The sequence below is a fragment of the Aotus nancymaae genome, unplaced genomic scaffold, assembly GCF_030222135.1.
Source record: "Aotus nancymaae isolate 86718 unplaced genomic scaffold, 86718_ANA_hifiasm-v0.15.2.pri h1tg000010l, whole genome shotgun sequence".
NCBI classification, from domain to species: Eukaryota; Metazoa; Chordata; class Mammalia; order Primates; family Aotidae; genus Aotus; species Aotus nancymaae.
In genome coordinates, this window is record NW_026988421.1 from 41,990,253 (window position 1) to 42,010,045 (window position 19,793).

Below are 19,793 nucleotides of genomic sequence, written 5' to 3' on the forward strand. Positions count from 1 at the left end.
AGATAAGAGGAACATTTTGTGTGGGGACAGTTTCTGGTTTTCCTGGTGTTGCTCTCCCAAGCCTAGTGCTTTTCCTAATGTCGCATATCCATATCCACAATTGCAGCAGTGGGGTGAAAAGTGTTTATTCATGTATTCATTTGGTTATTTATTTATTCAATAAGCGTTTAATGAATGCCTACAGTATGCCTAGTACTCTGCTCAGGAAACCCTAGAGACTAGTATTTGCTGAGAGCCTTCTCCTAAAACTCTAAACTGAAGTTGTCTTGGGTAAGATAATGGTGCCTTCTTGTGGGTGCCACTCTTAAACCATGAAAGAGGCAGGTGAAGAAAGAGGGCGTTTTTGAAAGACTTGGGAGCTGCTTCTGTGCATCCCATTTTGAATTTGAATAAAGCACTTGAGTAGGTGGTTCAAACAAACAGAAAAGCATTGGCATATTTTTTGTGGTTCTCAGTTCCTCCCTTTTGCAGCTATTTGCCTTCCATAATTTAAATGTTTAGCCAGTTAATATAACTTGATGCTTAGTCTGTTATGCACTGAATTAAGGTTTCTGTAACAAGTATGATATATTAACTCTTTCACTAGAAGAATTACTGAAAATGTCTTTCCATTTACCTTGACGGAGAACATTTAATCAATTTGATAACCCTAATATTCTGACCATTATTTTATGCTGTGCTTTCCTTTGTTTCAGTGTCTATCATGATGCCCTTCTCAAACTATAGCAAACTTCTGATTTGCATTCAGCTTTAGCTCTAATTTTCCCCATCCATCTTTCTTCAATTCCAGAAAATGCTAGTGGCCCTTTTCCTTACTTTATTTAGTACTCTCATATATTACTTTATTTATTTTTTAATCTCCAAATGTATATTCAGATACCAAGGAAATCAAGAAAGGAACTTAGTGGGAGGAAATGAATACATTGGTATTCCATATCTTGGAAAAATAAATGGATGTGGACTAGCCTATTAGGCTTCTACAGTACAACTAGAAATCAGTTATCTTCTACAGTTATATATCTTCATTTAGTATTTTGCCCTGAGTTTGTACCTTTTCTCTTCCTTTTCCTTCTTTCTTTTTTTTTTTTTTTTTTTTTTTTTTTTTTTGCAGAGGTAGGATCTAACTCTGTCACCCAGGCTGGAGTGCGGTAGATGATCAGAGCTGACTACAGCAGCCTTCCTCAAACTTCTGGGCTCAAGTGATCCTCTCACTTCAGCCTCCTGAGTAGCTGGGATTACAGGTGCACACTACTGTTGCCGGTTAATTTTTTAAAATGTTTGTAGTCATGGGGTCTTGCTATGTTGCCCAGGCTGGTCTCAAACTCCTGGCCTCAAGTGATCCTCCCACCTTGGCCTCCCAAAGTACTAGGATTACAGGCATAAACCAGTAGGGAGAAAATTCCGTAAGTGCTGAGGCAGAAGCCAGAAGTCTCAGCCTATTTCCATACAAATAATGAAGAAGAAAGTAACTAGAAATATAACCATGGTAGTTGTTAGTTATTCTTAGTTATTTATAGGTGATCTTAATTCTTTTATTAATGCCTCTCAGGTCGGAAGTGTGAACCTCAGGCGACATTGTGAAATGAATGACCCTAAGGCAAAACACTTTAAGCCCTCTGTCATGCCCGCATAAGGGCTGCTGGAGAGTGCCTTGGCTGTGTGGCATTGCCAGCACTAGGAAAGTGCCCACTATTTAGCCAGCAAGGGAAGGAGCTGTCCAAGATGGCCAAGGCATCTCCTTCCCCGGAGGAGTTAGAAGAAAACTGCATCACCTTCCCTAGAGGAGTTAGGAAAAAACTACGCTTCTCCAAGCTCTTTCAGTAGGCCTGACGCTGTCAGGTAGGCCTGCAGACATCCGGGGGCTTAATTGTCTCTATGTGATGCTGTGCTTCAGTGGTCACATTCTGTCTCCACTCTCATGTTCCACTTCTGCACCTGGTTCCTTTTTTCTTAGAAGAGATAATCAGTAAAAGTAATATAAATCTTAATATCTTTGTTTTTTTTTTAACAAGTATGGAAAAGTGCTGACACGTTATGCTCCTTACCTCATCTCGGCTACTAAAAATTCCTGAACCCCTACCTGTATGACACGTGATGTACTTAACTCTATCACTGCCATGCCCTATCTACCCTGCCTCCAGATTTGCAACTCAATAAAAGTGAGAGCGTCTAGGCATTCAGGGCCACTGCCGGACTCCATGCTTTGGTTGGCAGTGGACCCCCGGGTCCAAACTCTCTTTTCTCTATCTCTGTGTCTTGTGTCTTTTATTTCTACAATTTCTCGTCTCTACACCAGCAGAGAGGGGTTCACAGGACCCTGTAGGGCTGGACCGTACATAAACCAGTGTGCCCAGCCTCTTTCAGTTGTTTAAAGAGAGGGATCATGATTTTTTAAAGGATCTGATAAAAGCTATAAACACAAAGATTCTCTTTATTTTAAAAAAACGTGTACACAAACACAAAAAGTATATACAATTATCAGGATTTATTGGCAACCTCAATTCCTTCTATGAATCCAGTGCTAGGAACACCTGCTGTAAATGTTATGCTACTATTACCTGAGTAAATCAAGAGTCTTATGGCCTAGTCTCAGCATATTATTGTAGTCAAAAAGACGTAATCCAGCAATCAAAAAGTATTTATTTATGTATATATTTTTTGAGACAGGGTCTCGCTCTGTCACCCAGGCTGGAGTGCAGTGGTGTGACCTCAGCTCACTGCAGCCTCGACTTCCGAGGCTCAAGCAATCCTCACCCTCAGCCCCCGCAAGTAGCTAGGGCTACAGGGATGCTCCACCCCATGCCCAGCTAATTTTTTGTATTTTTTTGTAGAGGTAGGGTTTCATCATGTGGCCCAGGCTGGTCTCAAACTCCAGGACTCAAGAGATCCACCTGCCTTGGCCTCCCAAAGTGCTGGGATTATAAGCATGAGCCACCGCACCTGGATGCAAACAGTATTTTAAATAACTCCAGTCTTTTACTGGTATCTCTTACAGAACTTTAAGGAATTTCCAAAATGTATCATTCTCAACAACACTTTTGGAAAGCTCTCTTCTCATTCCTTGTATGCCCTCTTATGAAAACTCCCTTGAATCCTCTCTTTGCTCCCTTAATAACCCACAGAAATTTTCTCTAACAATCAGCCATGTAGGCTTGTCATCTTTCTTTCCTTTCTTCAAACTTCTATTCACATTCTTCACTTTTGACTCTATCCTTTTATTCCCCTCCCCACTGTTAAACAAGGATGTCTTTGCCCTTTTCAATACAAAGTTTCCGTTTGTCTCCTTCAGGCCTTTTCCAGCTGATTACCTCAGTTAGCCATAGTACTGCTGGGAGTTGAGAGGAGTAAGAGAGAAAAGGGGAAATGGGCACTGGCTGAAGGCCAGAATTTTTTAAAGATTTTGCTTGGTGAGAAAAGTGGGTGTGCACACAGAAGAGCTTGAGACCACCCATACACTTATATTATCCCTTCATGAGGTTAATTTCTGGTGAGTAATAGTGTCTACTTTTCAGCATTGAAAGGTCAGGTGGTAATTGATACTTAAATTTTTTCTTTCTTTTTCCTATGCATTTTCTTTTTCTTATTTTTTAACTTTTAAGTTCAGGGTTACATGTGCAGGTTTTTTGTATGGGTAAATTTGTATCATAGGAGTTTATTGTACAGATTATTGTATCACTCAGGTATTAAGCCTAGTACCCGTTATTTCTCCTGATTCTCTCTCTTCTCCCACCCTATACCCTACACCCTCTGATAGGCCCTAGGGTGTGTTGTTCCCCTCTATGAGTCCATGTGTTCTCATCATTTAGCTCCCACTTATAAGTGAGAATATGTGGTATTTTATTCCTGCATTAGTTTGCTAAGGATAATGGCCCCCAGCTCCATCCATGTTCCTGCAAAGGACATGATCCTATTCTTTTTTTTATAGCTGCATAGTATTCCATGGTGTATATGTACCATATTTTCTTTATCCAGTCTATCATTGATGGGAATTTAGGTTAATTCTGTATATTTGCTATTGTGAATAGTACTGCAATGAACATATGTGTGCATATATCTTTATAATAGAACAATTTATATTCCTTTGGGTATGCATCCAGTAATAGGATTACTGGGTTGAATGGCATTTCTGATTTTAGGTCTTTGAGGAATGGCCATACTGTCTTCCACAATGGTTGAACTAATTTACAATCCTACCAACAATGTATAAGCACTCCTTTATTTCTGCCACCTCACCAGCATCTATTATTTCTTAATAATGGCCATTCTGACTGGTGTGAGATTTCATTGTGGTTTTGATTTGCATTTCTCTAACGATCAGTGATGTTTAGCTTTTTTCATGTGATTCTTGGCCACATGTATGTCTGATTTTGATGTGACTGTTCATGTCCTTTGGCCACTTTTTAATAGGGTTGTTTCTTGTAAATTTGTTGAATTTCCCTACAGATGCTGGATATTAGAACTTTGTCAGATGCAGAGTTTGCAAAACTTTTCTCTTATTCTATAGGTTGTCTGTTCAGTCTGTCAATAGTTTCCTTTGCTACATAGAAGCTCTTTAAATAGATCTAATTTGTCAATTTTTGCTTTTGTTGCCATTGCTTTTGGCATCTTTGCCATGAAATCTTTGCCTTTTCCTATGTCCAGAATGGTATTGCCTAGGTTGTCTTCCAGGGTTTTTATAGTGTTGGGTTTTACACTTAAGTCTAATTCATCTTGAGTTAATTTTTGTATATGGTATAAGGAAGGGGTCCAGTTTCAATATTCTGTATATGGCTAGCCATTTCTCCCAGCATCATTTATTGAATAGGGAATCCTTTTCCCATTGCTTGTTTTTATCAGGTTTGTCAAAGATCAGATAGTTGTAGGTGTGCAGCCTTATTTCTGAGTTCTCTATTCTATTCCATTGGTCTATGTGTCTGTTTTTGTACTAGTATCCTGTTGTTTTAGTGCCTCCAGCTTTGTTATTTTTGCTTAGGATTGCCATGGCTATTCAGGCTCTTTTTTGTTCTATATAAATTTTAAAATAGTTTTTTCTAGTTTTTTGAAGAATGTTAATGGTGGTTAAACAGCAATAGCATTGAATTTATAAATTGCTTTGGGCAGTATGGCCATTTTAACAATATTGATTCTTCCATCTCTGACTTCTTTGAGTAGTGTTTTGTAGTTCTCCTTGAAGATATCTTCCACTTCCCTGGTTAGCTGTATTCCTAGGTATTTCATTCCTTTTGTGGCTATTGTGAATGGGATTGCATTCCTGATTTGGCCCTCAGCTTGACTATTGTTGGTATATAGGAATGTTAGTGATTTAGTAATTTTTGCACATTGATTTTGTATCCTGAGACTTTGCTGAAATTGTTTATTAGCTTAAGAAGCATTTGGGCTGAGGCTATGGGGTTTTCTAGATATAGGATTATGCCATAAACAAACAAGGTAGTTTGACTTTCTCTTCCTATTTAGATGCCCCTTATTTTTTTCTCTTGCTTGATTGCTTGGGCAAGGACTTCCGATATTATATTGAATAGGAGTGGTGAGAGAGAGAGCATCCTTATTTTGTGCTGGTTTTCAAGGAGAATGCTTCTAGCTTTTGCCCATTTGGTATGATGTTGGCTGTGGAATTGTCATAGATGGCTTTTTTTATTTTGAGGTATGTTCCTCCAATACCTAGTTTATTGACAGTTTATCACATGAAGGGGTATTGAATTTTATCGAAAGCCTTCTCTGCATCTATTGAGGTAATCATGTGGTTTGTGTATTTAGTTCTGTTTATGTGATGAATCATATTTATTAATTTGCATATGTTGAACTAACCTTGTATCGCAGGGTTACAGTGTACTTGATCATGTCTGCTGGATGTGCTGCTGGATTTGTTTACCAGCATTTTATTGAAGATTTTTGCATCAATGTTCAAGGATATTGGCCTGAAGTTTTCTTTTTTTGTTGTGTCTGTGCTAGGTTTTGCTATCAGGATGATGCTGACCTCATAGAATGAGTTAGGGAGGGATCCCATCTCCTGAATTTTTTGGAATAGTTTCAGCAGGAAAGATACTGACTCTTTGTACATCTAGTAGAATACAACAGTGAATCTGTCTGGTCCTGGGGTTTTTTTGGTTGGTAGGCTATCTATTACTGGCTTAATTTCAGAGCTCATTATTGGTCTGTTCAGGAAATCAGTTTCTTCCTGGTCAGTCTTGGAAGGGTGTATGTATCCAGGAATATATTCATTTATTCTATACTTTCTAGTTTATGTTCATAGAGGTATTCATAATATTCTCTGATGGTTGTCTGTATTTCTGTAGGGTCAGTGGTAATATCCGACTTGTTTTTTCTTACTGTGTTTGTTTGGATCTTCTCTCTTTTTTGCTTTAGTAGTCTAGCTAGCAGTCTATGTATGTATTTATTTATTTATTTTTCAAAAAAAAAAAAAACCAGCTCCTGGATTCATCAATCTTTTGAATGGTTTTTTGCATCTCAATCTCCTTCAGTTCAGCACTGATTTTGGTTATTTCTTGTCTCTGCTAGCTTCGGGATGTATTTGCTCTTGGTTCTGTGGTTCTTTTAGTGGTTATGTTAATTGTTAGCTTGAGATCTTTCTAACTTTTTGATGTGGACATTTAATGCTATAAATTTCACTCTTAATGCTCCCTTAGCTGTGATTCCAGAGATTTGGATTTGTTGTTTCTTTGTTCTCATTAATTTCAAATAACTTCTTGATATCCGTCTTTATTTCATTATTTACCCAAATGTTATTCAGGAGCAGGTTACTGAGTTTTCATGAAACTATATGGTTTTGAGTGAATGTCTTAGTCTTGATTTCTAATTTGATTGTGCTGTGGTCTGAGTGATTGTTATGATTTCACTTCTTTTGCATCTACTGAGGAGTGTTTTACTTCCGATTATGTGATCAATTCTAGAGTGTGTGCCATGTGACAATGAGAAGAATGTATAGTCCATTGTTTTTGGGTGGAGAGTTCCATTTGATCCAGTGCTGAGTTTAGGTACTAAATATCTTTGTTAATTTTCTGTCTCTATTATCTTCCTAATATTATCAGTGGGGTGTTAAAGTCTCCCACTATTATTGTGTCAGAGTCTGAGTCTATTTGAAAGTATCTAAGAACTTGCTTTATGCATCTGGGTGCTCCTGTGTTGGGTGCCTATTTATTTAGGATAGTTAGATCTTCTTGTTGAACTCTTTACCATTATGTAATGCCTTTCTTGTTTGATCTTTGTTGGTTTAAAGTCTGTTTTGTCTGAAACTAGAATTGCAACCCCTGTTTTCTTCTCTTTTCCATTTGCTTGGTAGATCCATTTATTTTGAGTCGATACGCGTCATTGCATGTGAGATGGGTCTCTTGAAGACAGCATACTAATGGGTCTTGGTTTTTTATCCAGCTTGCCATTCTGTGTCTTTTAGTTGGTACATTTAGCCCATTTATATTCAAATTTTATACTGATATGTGTGTACATGATCCTGTCTTCATGATGTTAACTGGTTATTTTTCAGACTTCTTTATGTGCTTGCTTTATGGTGTCACTGGTCTGTGTACTTCAGTGTGTTGTAATGGCTGATAATCATCTTTCTTTTTCATATTTAGTGCTTTTTATAGGAACTCTTGTAAGACAGGTCTGGTGGTAACGAGTTCCCTCAGTATTTTCTTGTCTATAAAGGATCTTATTTCTTCTTCTTCTTTAAGCTTATGAAGCTTAGTTTTGCCAGATATGAAATTCTGGGCTGGAATTTCTTTCCTTTAGGAATGTTGAATATTGGCTGCCAATCTTTTCTGGCTTGTAGGGTTTCTGCCGAGAGGTCCGCTGTTAGTCTGATGGATTTCCCTTTGTAGGTGACTTGACCTTTCTGTCTTGATGCCTTTAACATTTTTTTTTCATTTTGACCTTGCAGAATCTCACGATTATGTATCTTGGGGATGGGGATGGTCTCCTTGGGAAGTATCTTACTAGGGTTCTCTGCATTTCCTGAATTTGAATGTTGGTATCTAGCTAGGATGGGGAGGCTCTCATGGAGAATATATTGAAATATGTTTTCCAAGTTGGTTCTATCTTTTCATCTCTTTCAGGGACACCAATGAGTCATAGATTTGGTCTTTACATAATCCTATATTTCTCAGAGGTTTAGTTCATTCCTTTTCATTCTTTTTTCTCTATTCTTGTCTGACCATCTTATTTCAGAAAGCTAATCTTCAAGCTTTGAGATTCTTTCCTCCACCTGGTCTATTCTGCTACTAATACTTGTGATTGCATTATGAAATTCTTGTAATGTGTTTTTCAGCTCTATCAAGTCAGTTATGTTTTTTTCTATATTGGTTATTTTGTCTGTCAGCTCCTGCATTGTTTTCTCATGATTTTTAGCTTCCTTGGATTGAGTTTCAACCTATCCTATAGCTCAGTGTTTTTCATTCCTATCCATATTCTGAATTCTATTTCTGTCATTTCAGCCATCTTAGCCCAGTTGAGAACCCTTGCTAGAGAGGTGATGTGGTCATTTGGAGGAAAGAAGGCACTCTGGCTTTTTGAGTTTGCGGGGTTCTTGCACAGATTCCTTCCCATCTTTGTGGGCTTATCTGCCTTCAGTCTTTGAGGTTGCTGACCTTTGGATTTTTTGCCCCTTTTATCCTATTTGATGACCTTGAGAATTTGATTGTGGTATAAGGTTGATTAAACCAACTGGCTTCATTTCTGAAAGATTGTAGAGGGCCAACACTTAGCTCCCAACTCCTGGACTACATGTTGTAACTCTGCAGGACTCGTAATGGGCCCCAACTTTGTTCTCTGGCTCCTTAGGGTTAGCAGATCACTGTGATGGTGGGACTAAGGTACGGCTGCTGCAGCAGAGTATTAGCAGGTGCCAGGGTGCTTGCCTCCCTGTGGGTGTTCACCACATTGGTGAAGGCAATGCAGCTGATGACTGTGTGCATAGTCGCACTGGAGGTGGTGTTGGCTCGGGCGTAGGGTGCTGGCTGGTGCACATCTCGGTGCCTTCTCTTTGCCCTGCAAGTAGGAGTGATCACTTAGGGAAGGGGAGGATCTGCTGTTCTCTGTTCAGTGTTAATGCAAGGGTGGGGCACTGATGGGGGTGAGGCTGGCTGGTTCTGTCCCCACCAAGGCTGTCTGCAATGGTGGTTGGTGGGGGCAGGGTGGGCGGACTGCACTCCTGCACAAGGAAAGCAAAACTGACCCCATGCAGACATGCACCAGCAAAGCAATGTGGATAGTTGCCATGGGCCTGGGGGAAGCTGTAGTATGGGGAAAGAGTGGGCAGGCTGGTACATGGTTGTAGAGGCTGCCCCACTGGAACTCTCCATTCATCAGGCACAGTCCACCAGTGCAGAAGCTATAGTGTAGGGCCCCAGGATACCTGGGACTGCCCTGCAAGCAGACATGGCTAGGCTGGGTCCTCAGAAGAAGCTGACAGACCAAGGTGTGCTCAGGTAAGACCAGCTCCATCTAATGGACAAGACTGCTTTTCAGAGATCAGGTCCAACATTTCCCCTAGGGCCAAAGTCTCCTAGCAGCAAGTCAAGCCTAGAGGCATGGCCATCCCTGGCTATACTCCATTACAGATCCTCCCGCACCAAACCATCCAGGCTCCACATCAGCTGGCTTGCTGCCTTTACCACTTCTCTAAGCAGCTGTCCCTGCCAACTTGAGTTCCATGATGCCTGAAGAGTCTTCTCCTGCCAGAGTTCCATAGGCCTATGGTGAGAGCAGGTTGCTCCTTGCTAGTTCAGCTCACCTATTCCTCTGGAGCCATTGTTGGCCAGGAATGAGTCTGGGTGTGCAGTAGCCCCATGCATTATTCCCAGCTTTCTCCTTCTTTAGTCCAGCTTCTGTGTCTTCCCTCAGTCTACTCTTGGTGCCTTCCTTCTAAAGATCCATTAGGAGCATGCCTGTTGTCTTGGTCCCTTGGTGGCAGCCATTCCACCTGGCTGCATCTAGTCAGCCATCTTGTCTAACCCCCTGCATTTTCTATTACCCTCATTTTCTCCTTTTAGGTGAGTTGGAACTGGAAGATAGTGACTGATATCATAAATATACCAAACTTATAAATCCAAAGGATTGTTGTCCTCTTCAAACTAGCTAGCCACCTCGACAAGCTACCCTTATTTCAATAAAATTAGGCATCTCAGTCATAGCCTGAAACATATTCTTCCACAAATCATTAGTGGGATCAGGTCTTTAAACTTGAGGTTAAATTTATTGTTTTAAAAACCACAGTCATTTGTACTTAACTTATTTAAATAAAACGGATGGTCAGTCTCAACAATGAGAGATAACTAAAGAAATACAGCTGGCTTATATTTGTTTATCTACTTTAATATAGACAGGAAGCTGATTTTAAAAGCAATTTAAACCTGGCAATCCTCAAAGACATTGGCCAGTTCATCATGATGGATATAAATTCATCACCTTCTAGGATAAGTACTTTGAAAGACAGCAATCAATTGTGTTTATCAGTTAAAGTGCATTAGGTGTTTTGTTTCATAGTTCTTTTCCATAATAAAATCAAGCTCTTTTGGTTATTCTGCCACTATTCCTATGACTTTTCTCTGATATTTATGCTTTATACTTCTGCATTTTTAATAATGTGATGTGATTATGATCTTGGACTTTGGCCTATGAGAGACTCATTTCAAACCTAGGTTCTGTGTGTGCCTTTGGGCAGGCTGGACTGTAACTCTATGTCTCAGGGTCCTCATCTGTAAATGGTTAGGGTGAAATGGGGGAACACAGTAGAAAACATTTACTACAGACATTAGTAGAAAGCAAGTTATCAATTAATATTACCAGCAGTATTAGAGGAGGAAGAGATGGGGTGACAGTGCTTTGATGGTCATTTCTTTGTTGGTAGCTTAGCTCTGTGTGTTCATTGCTCTCTTTTCTTGATTACCTCTCATCATACTCACATGTCCTACTTTTTCTTTTTTCTTTCTCACCCTTTTATCTTTTCAAGCTTTATCTCCTTTCTCTTCTCTCTGTTTTATATAAATAAATAGTGTGGATAGGGATTTTTCATTAGGTCCAATTCAATGCCAGGGACTGTGACACTTAGTCATTACCATAAGGGACTGTTGAATCACATCAGAGCAATGTGCGATGAAAGTGGTAGATCCCTGTAGACAAAAGGAACTCTTGCCAGTTGGTTTGTTTTTGTTTTTAAAGATTTTGCAGCTTCTTGCCAATCATTCCTTAACTAACTTGTACATTTTCCAGTGTTTGATAATTTAACACAGTTGTGCCATGGGTCAACATTTCCCAACAAGAAATTATGGCTACAAGAGTATCTTGCTGGATGGCTGATTAGGAGCAGCTGAGGATTGCAGCTCCCAGCAAAAAAGCGGAGGGTGAGTGGACGCTGCATTTCCAGATGGATTTTTATTGCCCACAGACCAGGAGATTCCCAGGCGGAGGAGCCCCATGGGTTGCCAGCATGGCTGTTTTGGCCAGCGAAGCTGTTTTGGCCTGCACCCTGGCACGGTGGTTCTCCATACGAAATACATGGGTCCAGGCGCCATTTTAGCTGGCGATCGATTGGAGCTCCTGGGAGACAGAGTCACCCATTCAACTGATAAAAAAAGGGGACTGAAACAGGGAGCCAGGCCAGGAGATTCCCGGGCAAAAAAGCGCCACAAATCTCAGCGTGGCTGTTATCAGCCAGTGCAGTGGGTCGCTGCACAGGAAATCACACAGATCCTGGCACCTTTTCAACAGGCGACTGGAATGCCTGGGAGACAGAGTCAACCATTCAACTAAAAAAAAAAAAATGCTCTGAGGCAGGGAGCCAGGTGATGAGGCTCAGCTGGTCCCACCCCCACAAAAAAAACAGCAATCTGAAACTCTCTGGACCGAGCATTTCACAGCAAGCACAGCTGAACCCGGTATGGTCCAGCTCTGTAGGGGAGGGGCGTCCACCATTACGGAGGCAGTCCACCACTACAGAGGTAGACCGCCATTGCTGAGGCAGCCTGACATTGCCAAGGCAGCCTGCCATTACAGAGAGAGTCCACCATTATGGAGGTGGGCTGCCATTGCCAAGGCAGTTCTAATTATACCTGTATAAATAGGACTGCAGGGAAGTTCACACGGCCGCTGGGCGGAGCCCACAGCAGCTCAGCAAAGCCTCTGCAGGCAAACTGTGACTAGGCTGCCTCCTTGCTGGGCAGGGCAGCCCTGAAAAAAAGGCAGCAGCACAACAGAAACTCATAAAGCCCTAACTAACTAACTGGGACAGAGCACCTGGGGGAATAAAAGGGGAGGGGTTTATGAGTTCTGCTGCAGCAGACTTAAACGTACCTGCCCAGCAGCTCTGAATGAACAGTGGAGCTCACAGCTCAGCACTTGAGCTCCTATAAAGGACAGACTGTCTCCTCAAACAGCTCCCTGACCACCGTATATCCAAAGAGTCATCTCATAAAGGAGAGCTCAGACTGACATCTGGCGGGTATCCTTCTGGGACAAAGATAGCAGAAGAAGAAACTGGCAGCAACCCTTACTGTTCTGCAGCCACTACAGGTGATCCCCAGGCAAGCAGGGCCTGGAGTGGACCTCAGCAGTCCTACAGCAGAGGGGCCAGACTGTTAGAAGGAAAACTAAGAAACAGAAAGCAATAATTTCATCATCAACAACCTGACATCCACTCAGAGACCCAATCTGAAAGTCAACAACTACAAAGACGACAGGTGGATAAATCCACAAAGATGGGAAGAAACCAGTGCAAAAAGGATGAAAACACCCGAAACCAGAACGCCTCACCTCCTACAAGGGATCACAACTCCTCACCAGCAAGGGAACAAGGCAGAATGGAGAATGAGTGAGTGTGATGAATGGACAGAATCAGGCTTCAGAAGGTGGGTAATAAGAAACTTCTCTGAGCTAAAAGAACATGTCCTAACCCAATGCAAAGAAACTAAGAAGCTTGAAAAGAGATTTGATGAAATGCTAACAAGAATAGACAACTTAGAGAGGAATATAAGTGAATTTATGGAGCTGAAAAACACAACATGAGAACTTCGCGAAGCATACACAAGTTTCAACAGCTGAATTGACCAAGCAGAAGAAAGGATAGCAGAGGTCGAAGATCAACTCAATGAAATAAAATGGGAAGGCAAGATTAGAGAAAAAAGGGTAAAAAGGAATGAACAAAGTCTCCAAGAAGTATGGGATTATGTGAAAAGACTTATCTACATTTGATAGGTGTACCTGAATGTGGCAGAGAGAATGAATCCAAGCTGGAAAATACTCTTCAGGATATTATCCAGGAAAACTCCCCCAACCTAGCAAGGCAGGCCAAAATTCAAGTCCAGGAAATAATACAGAAACCACCACAAAGATAGTCCTCAAGAAGAGCAACCCCAAGGCATGGCAGATTCACCAGGGTTGAAATGAAGGAGAAAATGCTAAGGGCAGCCAGAGAGAAAGGTCAGGTTACCCACAAAGGGAAGCCCATCAGACTCACAGCAGATCTCTCAGCAGAAACCCTACAAGCCAGAAGAGAGTGGGGGCCAATATTCAACATCCTTAAAGAAAAGAACTTTCAACCCAGAATTTCATTTCCAGCCAAACTAAGCTTCATAAGTGAAGGAAAAATAAAATCCTTTGTGAACAAGCAAGTACTCAGAGATTTCATCACGACCAGACCTGCTTTACAAGAGCTCCTGAAAGAAGCACTAAACGTAGAAAGGAACAATCAGTACCAGCCACTCCAAAAACATACCAAATGGTAAAGAGCATCAACACAATGAAGAATCTGCATCAACTAATGGGCAAAACAACCAGCCAGCATCAAAATGGCAGAATCAAATTCACACTTAACAATATTAACCCTAAACATAAATGGATTAAATGCCCCAATCAAAAAAGACACAGACTGGCAAATTGGATAAAAAGCCAAAACCCATCAGTGTGCTGTATCCAGAAAACCCATCTCACATGCAAGGATACACAAAGGCTCAAAATAAAGGGATGGAGGAAGATTTACCAAGCAAATAGAGAGCAAAAAAAAGCAGGAGTTGCAATTCTCATATCTGATAAAATAGACTTTAAAGCAACAAAGATCAAAAGAGACAAAGAAGGACATTACATAATGGTAAAAGGATCAATGCACCAAGAAGAGCTAACGATCCTAAATATATATGCATCTAATACAGGAGCACCCAGATACATAAGGCAAGTTCTGAATGACTTACAAAGAGACTTAGACTCCCACACAATAATAGTGGGAGACTTTAACACACCATTGTCAATATTAGACAGATCAACGAGACAGAAAATTAACAAGGATATCCAGGACTTGAACTCAGACCTGGACCAAGCAAACCTAATAGACATTTACAGAACTCTCCAGCCCAAATCCACAGAATATACATTCTTCTCAGCACCACATCACACCTACTCTAAAATTGACCACATAATTAGAAGCAAATCACTCCTCAGCAAATGCCAAAGAATGGAAATCATAACAAACCATCTCTCAGACCACAGTGCAATCAAGTTAGAACTCAGAATTGAGAAACTAACTCAGAACCGCAGTTTCATGGAAACTGAACAACTGGCTCTTGAATGTTGACTGGATAAACAATAAAATGAAGGCAGAAATAAAGATGTTCTTCAAAACCGACGAGAATGAAGACACAATATACCAGAATCTCTGGGACACATTTAAAGCAGTGTCTAGAAGAAAATATATAGCAATAAATACCCACATGAGAAGCAAGGAAAGATCTAAAATTGACACCCTATCGTCAAAATTGAAAGAGCTAGAGGAGCAAGATCAAAAAAAACTCAAAACCTAGCAGAAGACAAGAAATAACTAACAGCAGAACTAAGTAGATAGAGACACAAAAAAAAAACCCTTCAAAAAATCAATAAATCCAGGAGCTGGTTTTTCGAAAGATCAACACCATAGACCACTAGCCAGGTTAATAAAAAAGAAAAGAGAGAATAATCAAATAGATGCAATAAAAAAACAATAAAGGGGATATCACCACAGATTCCACAGAAATACAAACCATCATCATCAGAGATTATTACAAACAACTCTATGCACATAAACTAGTAAACCTGGAAGAAATAGATAAATTCCTGAACACTTGCATCCTCCCAAGCCTAAACCAGGAAAAAGACAAAACCCTGAATAGACCAATAACAAGGTCTGAAGTTGAGGCAGCAATTAAGAGCCTACTCTAAGGCCGGTAGCCTCGTCGGGAGCACAGATGCAGACCCCCCCCCTGCCCCCGCCTTTTTCCAAAAGCTCAGACAAGCCCGGACGAGCTCGGGCAAGCTCAGACATGCTCAGGCTTGCTCCCTTCTCCCATGCTCACACAGCCTGACCTTCCCTTAAAGAGCCCAGTATGCAAACAAGGTGCTGTAACCATAGCTTCTTGTTAACCAATAGCGGTCAAGCCCTATTGACCAATAGCAGCCAAGTTTTAACAACCAATAGCAGCTAAGTCTTAACCAATAGCAGCTGAGTAATTCCAACCAACAAGCAGCCAAGTCCTAGGTCAAGGCTTGTAACTTACCCAATAGCAGTCCTGCTCTCCCACAACCAATCAAGCTGTTTCACTCCCTATAAAACCCCATGTCTGAGAGGAGTCCATGCAACTTCTCCGGCCCCTCCTGTCGAGCTGCAGAACCTTGTCTGTGAGCCTGAATAAATTCCTTCACATTGGATCTTTTTGTGCTGGCCTCAGTTTCTTCCTTTTTAAACCCGGCGAGAACAGACCTTACACATACTACCCAAAAAAAAGCCCAGGTCCAGATGGGTTCACAGCCGAATTCTACCAGATATACAAAGAGGAGCTGGTACCATTCCTTCTGAAACTATTTCAAACAATCCAAAAAGAGGGAATCCTTCCCAAATCATTTTATGAGACCAACATCATCCTGATACCAAAACCTGGCAGAGACTCAGAAAGAAAAGAAAACTTCAGGCCAATATCCATGATGAACGAACGTAGATGCAAAAATCTTCAATAAAATACTGGCAAGCCGATTGCAACAGCACATCAAAAATCTTATCCACCATGATCAAGTAGGCTTCATCCTGGAGATGCAAGGCTGGTTCAACATATGCAAGTCTATAAATGTAATTCACCACATAAACAGAACCAAAGACAAAAACCACATGATTATCTCAATTGATGCAGAGAAGGCCTTCGACAAAATTCAACAGCCCTTTATGCTAAAAACCCTCAATAAACTAGGTATTGATGGAACGTATCTCAAAATAATAAAAGCTATTTACGACAAACCAACAGCCAATATCATACTGAATGGGCAAAAACTGGAAGCATTCCCTTTGAAATCTGGCACTAGACAAGGATGCCCTCTCTCACCACTCCTATTCAATATAGTACTGGAAGTTCTAGCCACAGCAGTCAGGCAAGAAAAAGAAATAAAGGGTATTCAATTAGGAAAGGAGGAAGTCAAATTGTCTCTATTTGCAGACAGCATGATTGTATATCTAGAAGACCCCATCGTCTCAGCCCAAAATCTCCTGAAACTGATAAGCAACTTCAGCACAGTCCCAGGATACAAAATCAATGTACAGAAATCACAAGCATTCCTATACACCAATAACAGACTTAAAGAGAGCCAAATCAAGAACGAACTGCCATTTACAATCACTACAAAGAGAATAAAATACCTAGGAATACAACTAAAAAGGAACATAAAGGACCTCTTCAAGGAGAACTACAAACCACTGCTCAATGAAATAAGAGAGGACACAAACAGATGGAGAAACATTCCATGTTCATGGTTAGGAAGAATCAATATCGTGAAAATGGCCATACTGCCCAAAGTAATTTACAGATTCAATTCTATCCCCAGCAAGCTACCAATGACCTTCTTCACAGAACTGGAAAAAACCACCTTAAACTTTATATGGAACCAAAAGAGAGCCCACATAGCCAAGTCAATTCTAAGCAAAAAGAACAAAGCAGGAGACATCACACTACCAGACTTCAAACTATACTACAAGCCTACAGTAATCAAAACAGCATGGTACTGGTACCAAAACAGAGATATAGACCAATGGAACAGAACAGAGGCCTCGGAGGCAACACCACTCATCCACAACCATCTGATCTTTGACAAACCTGACAAAAACAAGCAATGGGGAAAGGATTCCCTGTTTAATAAATGGTGTTGGGATAACTGGCTAGCCATTGCAGAAAGCAGAAACTGGACCCCTTCCTGACTCCTTACGCTAAAATTAACTCCAGATGGATTAAAGACTTAAACATAAGACCTAACACCATAAAAACCCTAGAAGAAAACCTAGGCAAAACCATTCAGGACATAGGCATAGGCAAGGACTTCATGACCAAAACACCAAAAGCATTGGCAACAAAAGCCAAAATAGACAAATGGGACCTAATCAAACTCCACAGCTTCTGCACAGCAAAAGAAACAGTCATTAGAGTGAATCGGCAACCAACAGAATAGGAAAAATTTTTGCAATCTACCCATCTGACAAAGGGCTAATATCCAGAATCTAAAAAGAACTAAAACAGATTTACAAGAAAAAAAGCAAACACATTCAAAAGTGGACAAAGGATATGAACAGACACTTTACAAAAGAAGACATACATGAGGCCAACAAACATATGAAAAAATGCTCGTCATCACTGGTCATTAGAGAAATGCAAATCAAAACTACATTGAGATACCATCTCATGCCAGTTAGAATGGCAATCATTAAAAAGTCTGGAGACAAGAGATGCTGGAGAGGATGTGGAGAAATAGGAACACTTCTACACTGTTGGTGGGAGTTTAAATTAGTCCAACCATTGTGGAAGACAGTGTGGCGATTCCTCAAGGACCTAGAAATAGAAATTCCATTTGACCCAGCAATCCCATTATTGGGTATATATCCGAAGCATTATAAATTGTTCTACTGTAAGGACCCATGCACACGAATGTTCATTGCAGCACTGTTTACCATTGCAAAGACCTGAAACCAACCCAAATGCCCATAGATGATAGACTGGAGAGGGAAAATATGGCACATATACACCATGGAATATTATGCAGCCATTAAAAACGAGGAGTTCACGTCCTTTGTAGGGACATGGATGAACCTGGAAACCATCATTCTCAGCAAACTGACACAAGAACAGAAAATCAAACACCACATGTTCTCACTCATAGGTGGGTGTTGAACAATGGGAACACAGGGAGGGGAGCATCACACACTGGGGTCTGTTGGGGGGAAATAGGAGAGGGACAGCAGGGGATGGGGAGTTGGGGAGAGATAGCATGGGGAGCAATGCCAGATATAGGTGATGGGGAGGAAGGCAGCAAATCACAATGCCATATGTGTACCTATGCAACAATCTTGGATGTCTTCACATGTACCCCAAATCCTAAAATGCAATAAAAAAATATAAAAAGAAAAAAAAAGTATTTTGCCTATGTATCATAAGTTCATAGTGATCTTTGGATAACCAAAATAGGCCCTTTGGGATAGGTGGACTGTAGCATGACCCAATTTATCAACAAGAGGAAACCTAACGGTGTCAGTCTTAAGTATTGCATTGAGTAATTGCCCACCTCCTTGTCACTAGCTCATAACCACTTGCTTCACCTTATTATGAGGTAGTCCCTATGTGTGAGATCATCAGATGAGAAATTATGATCATTGAATTAGGATGTACAGTCACAGTTTAATTGAAGTTTATATAGGCAGATATTTCCCCTTTTCACAAAATTCCATATTACATAAACTAGATGTTTTAACACACAGGAATTTAATGAAGTCATTTTTTTCTCATATACCCTTGGGACTTACTCTGCCATGTAGTCAGCATCACACATTCAGAAGAACTAATTATTTTGAACAGCAAATACTTTGTAGAAAACTTTAAAAAGGAGTCTGTGTCATTGGTACTGGGCAAATACTAAATATATTCACTTGTACCCAGTATTAATACTTAAAGATGGATGGTGGATGTTATTACATGGGCATAGATCCTCTAAGAAATAGGCCCTATTCCAGCTCTCTCCTACAAAGAGTAAATCTATTTGGTCTATTTAAGTAAACATCAGTATTATGCTATAAAACTAACAAAACGTTTAGTAGTCACACCCACATTATAAATTAATATTGTATACTCATCTTTTCATTAAACACATATTTGTTGAGCTTCTACTATGTATCAAACATTGAACTGAGTTCTAAAGACTCAAAAGACAGCTCCCTTCCTTTAAGGAGTTTCCCATATAATCAATCAGCAAGGGTAACCAATAAGCACATAATCCTGATATAGTACAGTTTGCTATACAAAAACTATGTACAGTATACTATGGGAGCACAGAGCAAACTTAGGGAGAAAGTAGTAAGAAGCAGCTTCCTAAAAGAAGATGTCACTTGAGCTAAATCCTTCAAGATGAGGAAGACAGGTAGTTAGTGATGTTGGAGCAATATTTGAAGAACACATGTACTTTCTCAGAAGCAAAAGAGGCAAAGTACACTTGAGGGATGACCAGTAGCTCAGTTTGGCAGAAACTGAACTTGGTGTTTGCCACTGTGTGTTGTAGCACTTCTGTATACCATGATAATTCACATCAGCACGTTATTAGACAGTCTCTCACTCTCTTTCAAGAATGCAACTTATTAATTCCTTACTCACTGTGGCTCACTGGGCTCTGTTTGTAACTCACTTTATACCCCAACCACCTTGTGGAGTTTGTCCCTTCCCCATCATATAGGTGAGAAAACTCAGGATTAGAGAGCTTGCGTATCTTATGTGAGTTTCAGCTGCTAGGAAGTGGCGAAG

The 19,793-nt window shown here is 40.5% G+C and overlaps 1 protein-coding gene and 1 long non-coding RNA gene across 13 annotated transcripts in view; one reads left to right on the plus strand and one right to left on the minus strand.

The window, feature by feature from the left end:
- RNLS (renalase, FAD dependent amine oxidase) overlaps positions 1-19,793 on the plus strand; it is a 398,113-nt gene that overhangs the window by 266,173 nt on the left and 112,147 nt on the right. Inside the window, exon 7 of one of the 12 annotated variants that reach the window (XM_012454725.3) lies at positions 1,112-1,395. The exons of the other annotated variants lie outside the window; for them this stretch is intronic. Coding sequence (XP_012310148.1) covers positions 1,112-1,117 — 6 coding nt within the window. The 3' untranslated portion in view covers positions 1,118-1,395. Of the gene's footprint in view, positions 1-1,111; positions 1,396-19,793 lie in introns of those variants that run through there. 12 annotated transcript variants of the gene reach the window in all.
- Positions 1-19,793, minus strand: part of LOC135274003 (uncharacterized) — a 123,538-nt gene that overhangs the window by 18,485 nt on the left and 85,260 nt on the right. The window lies entirely within an intron of this gene.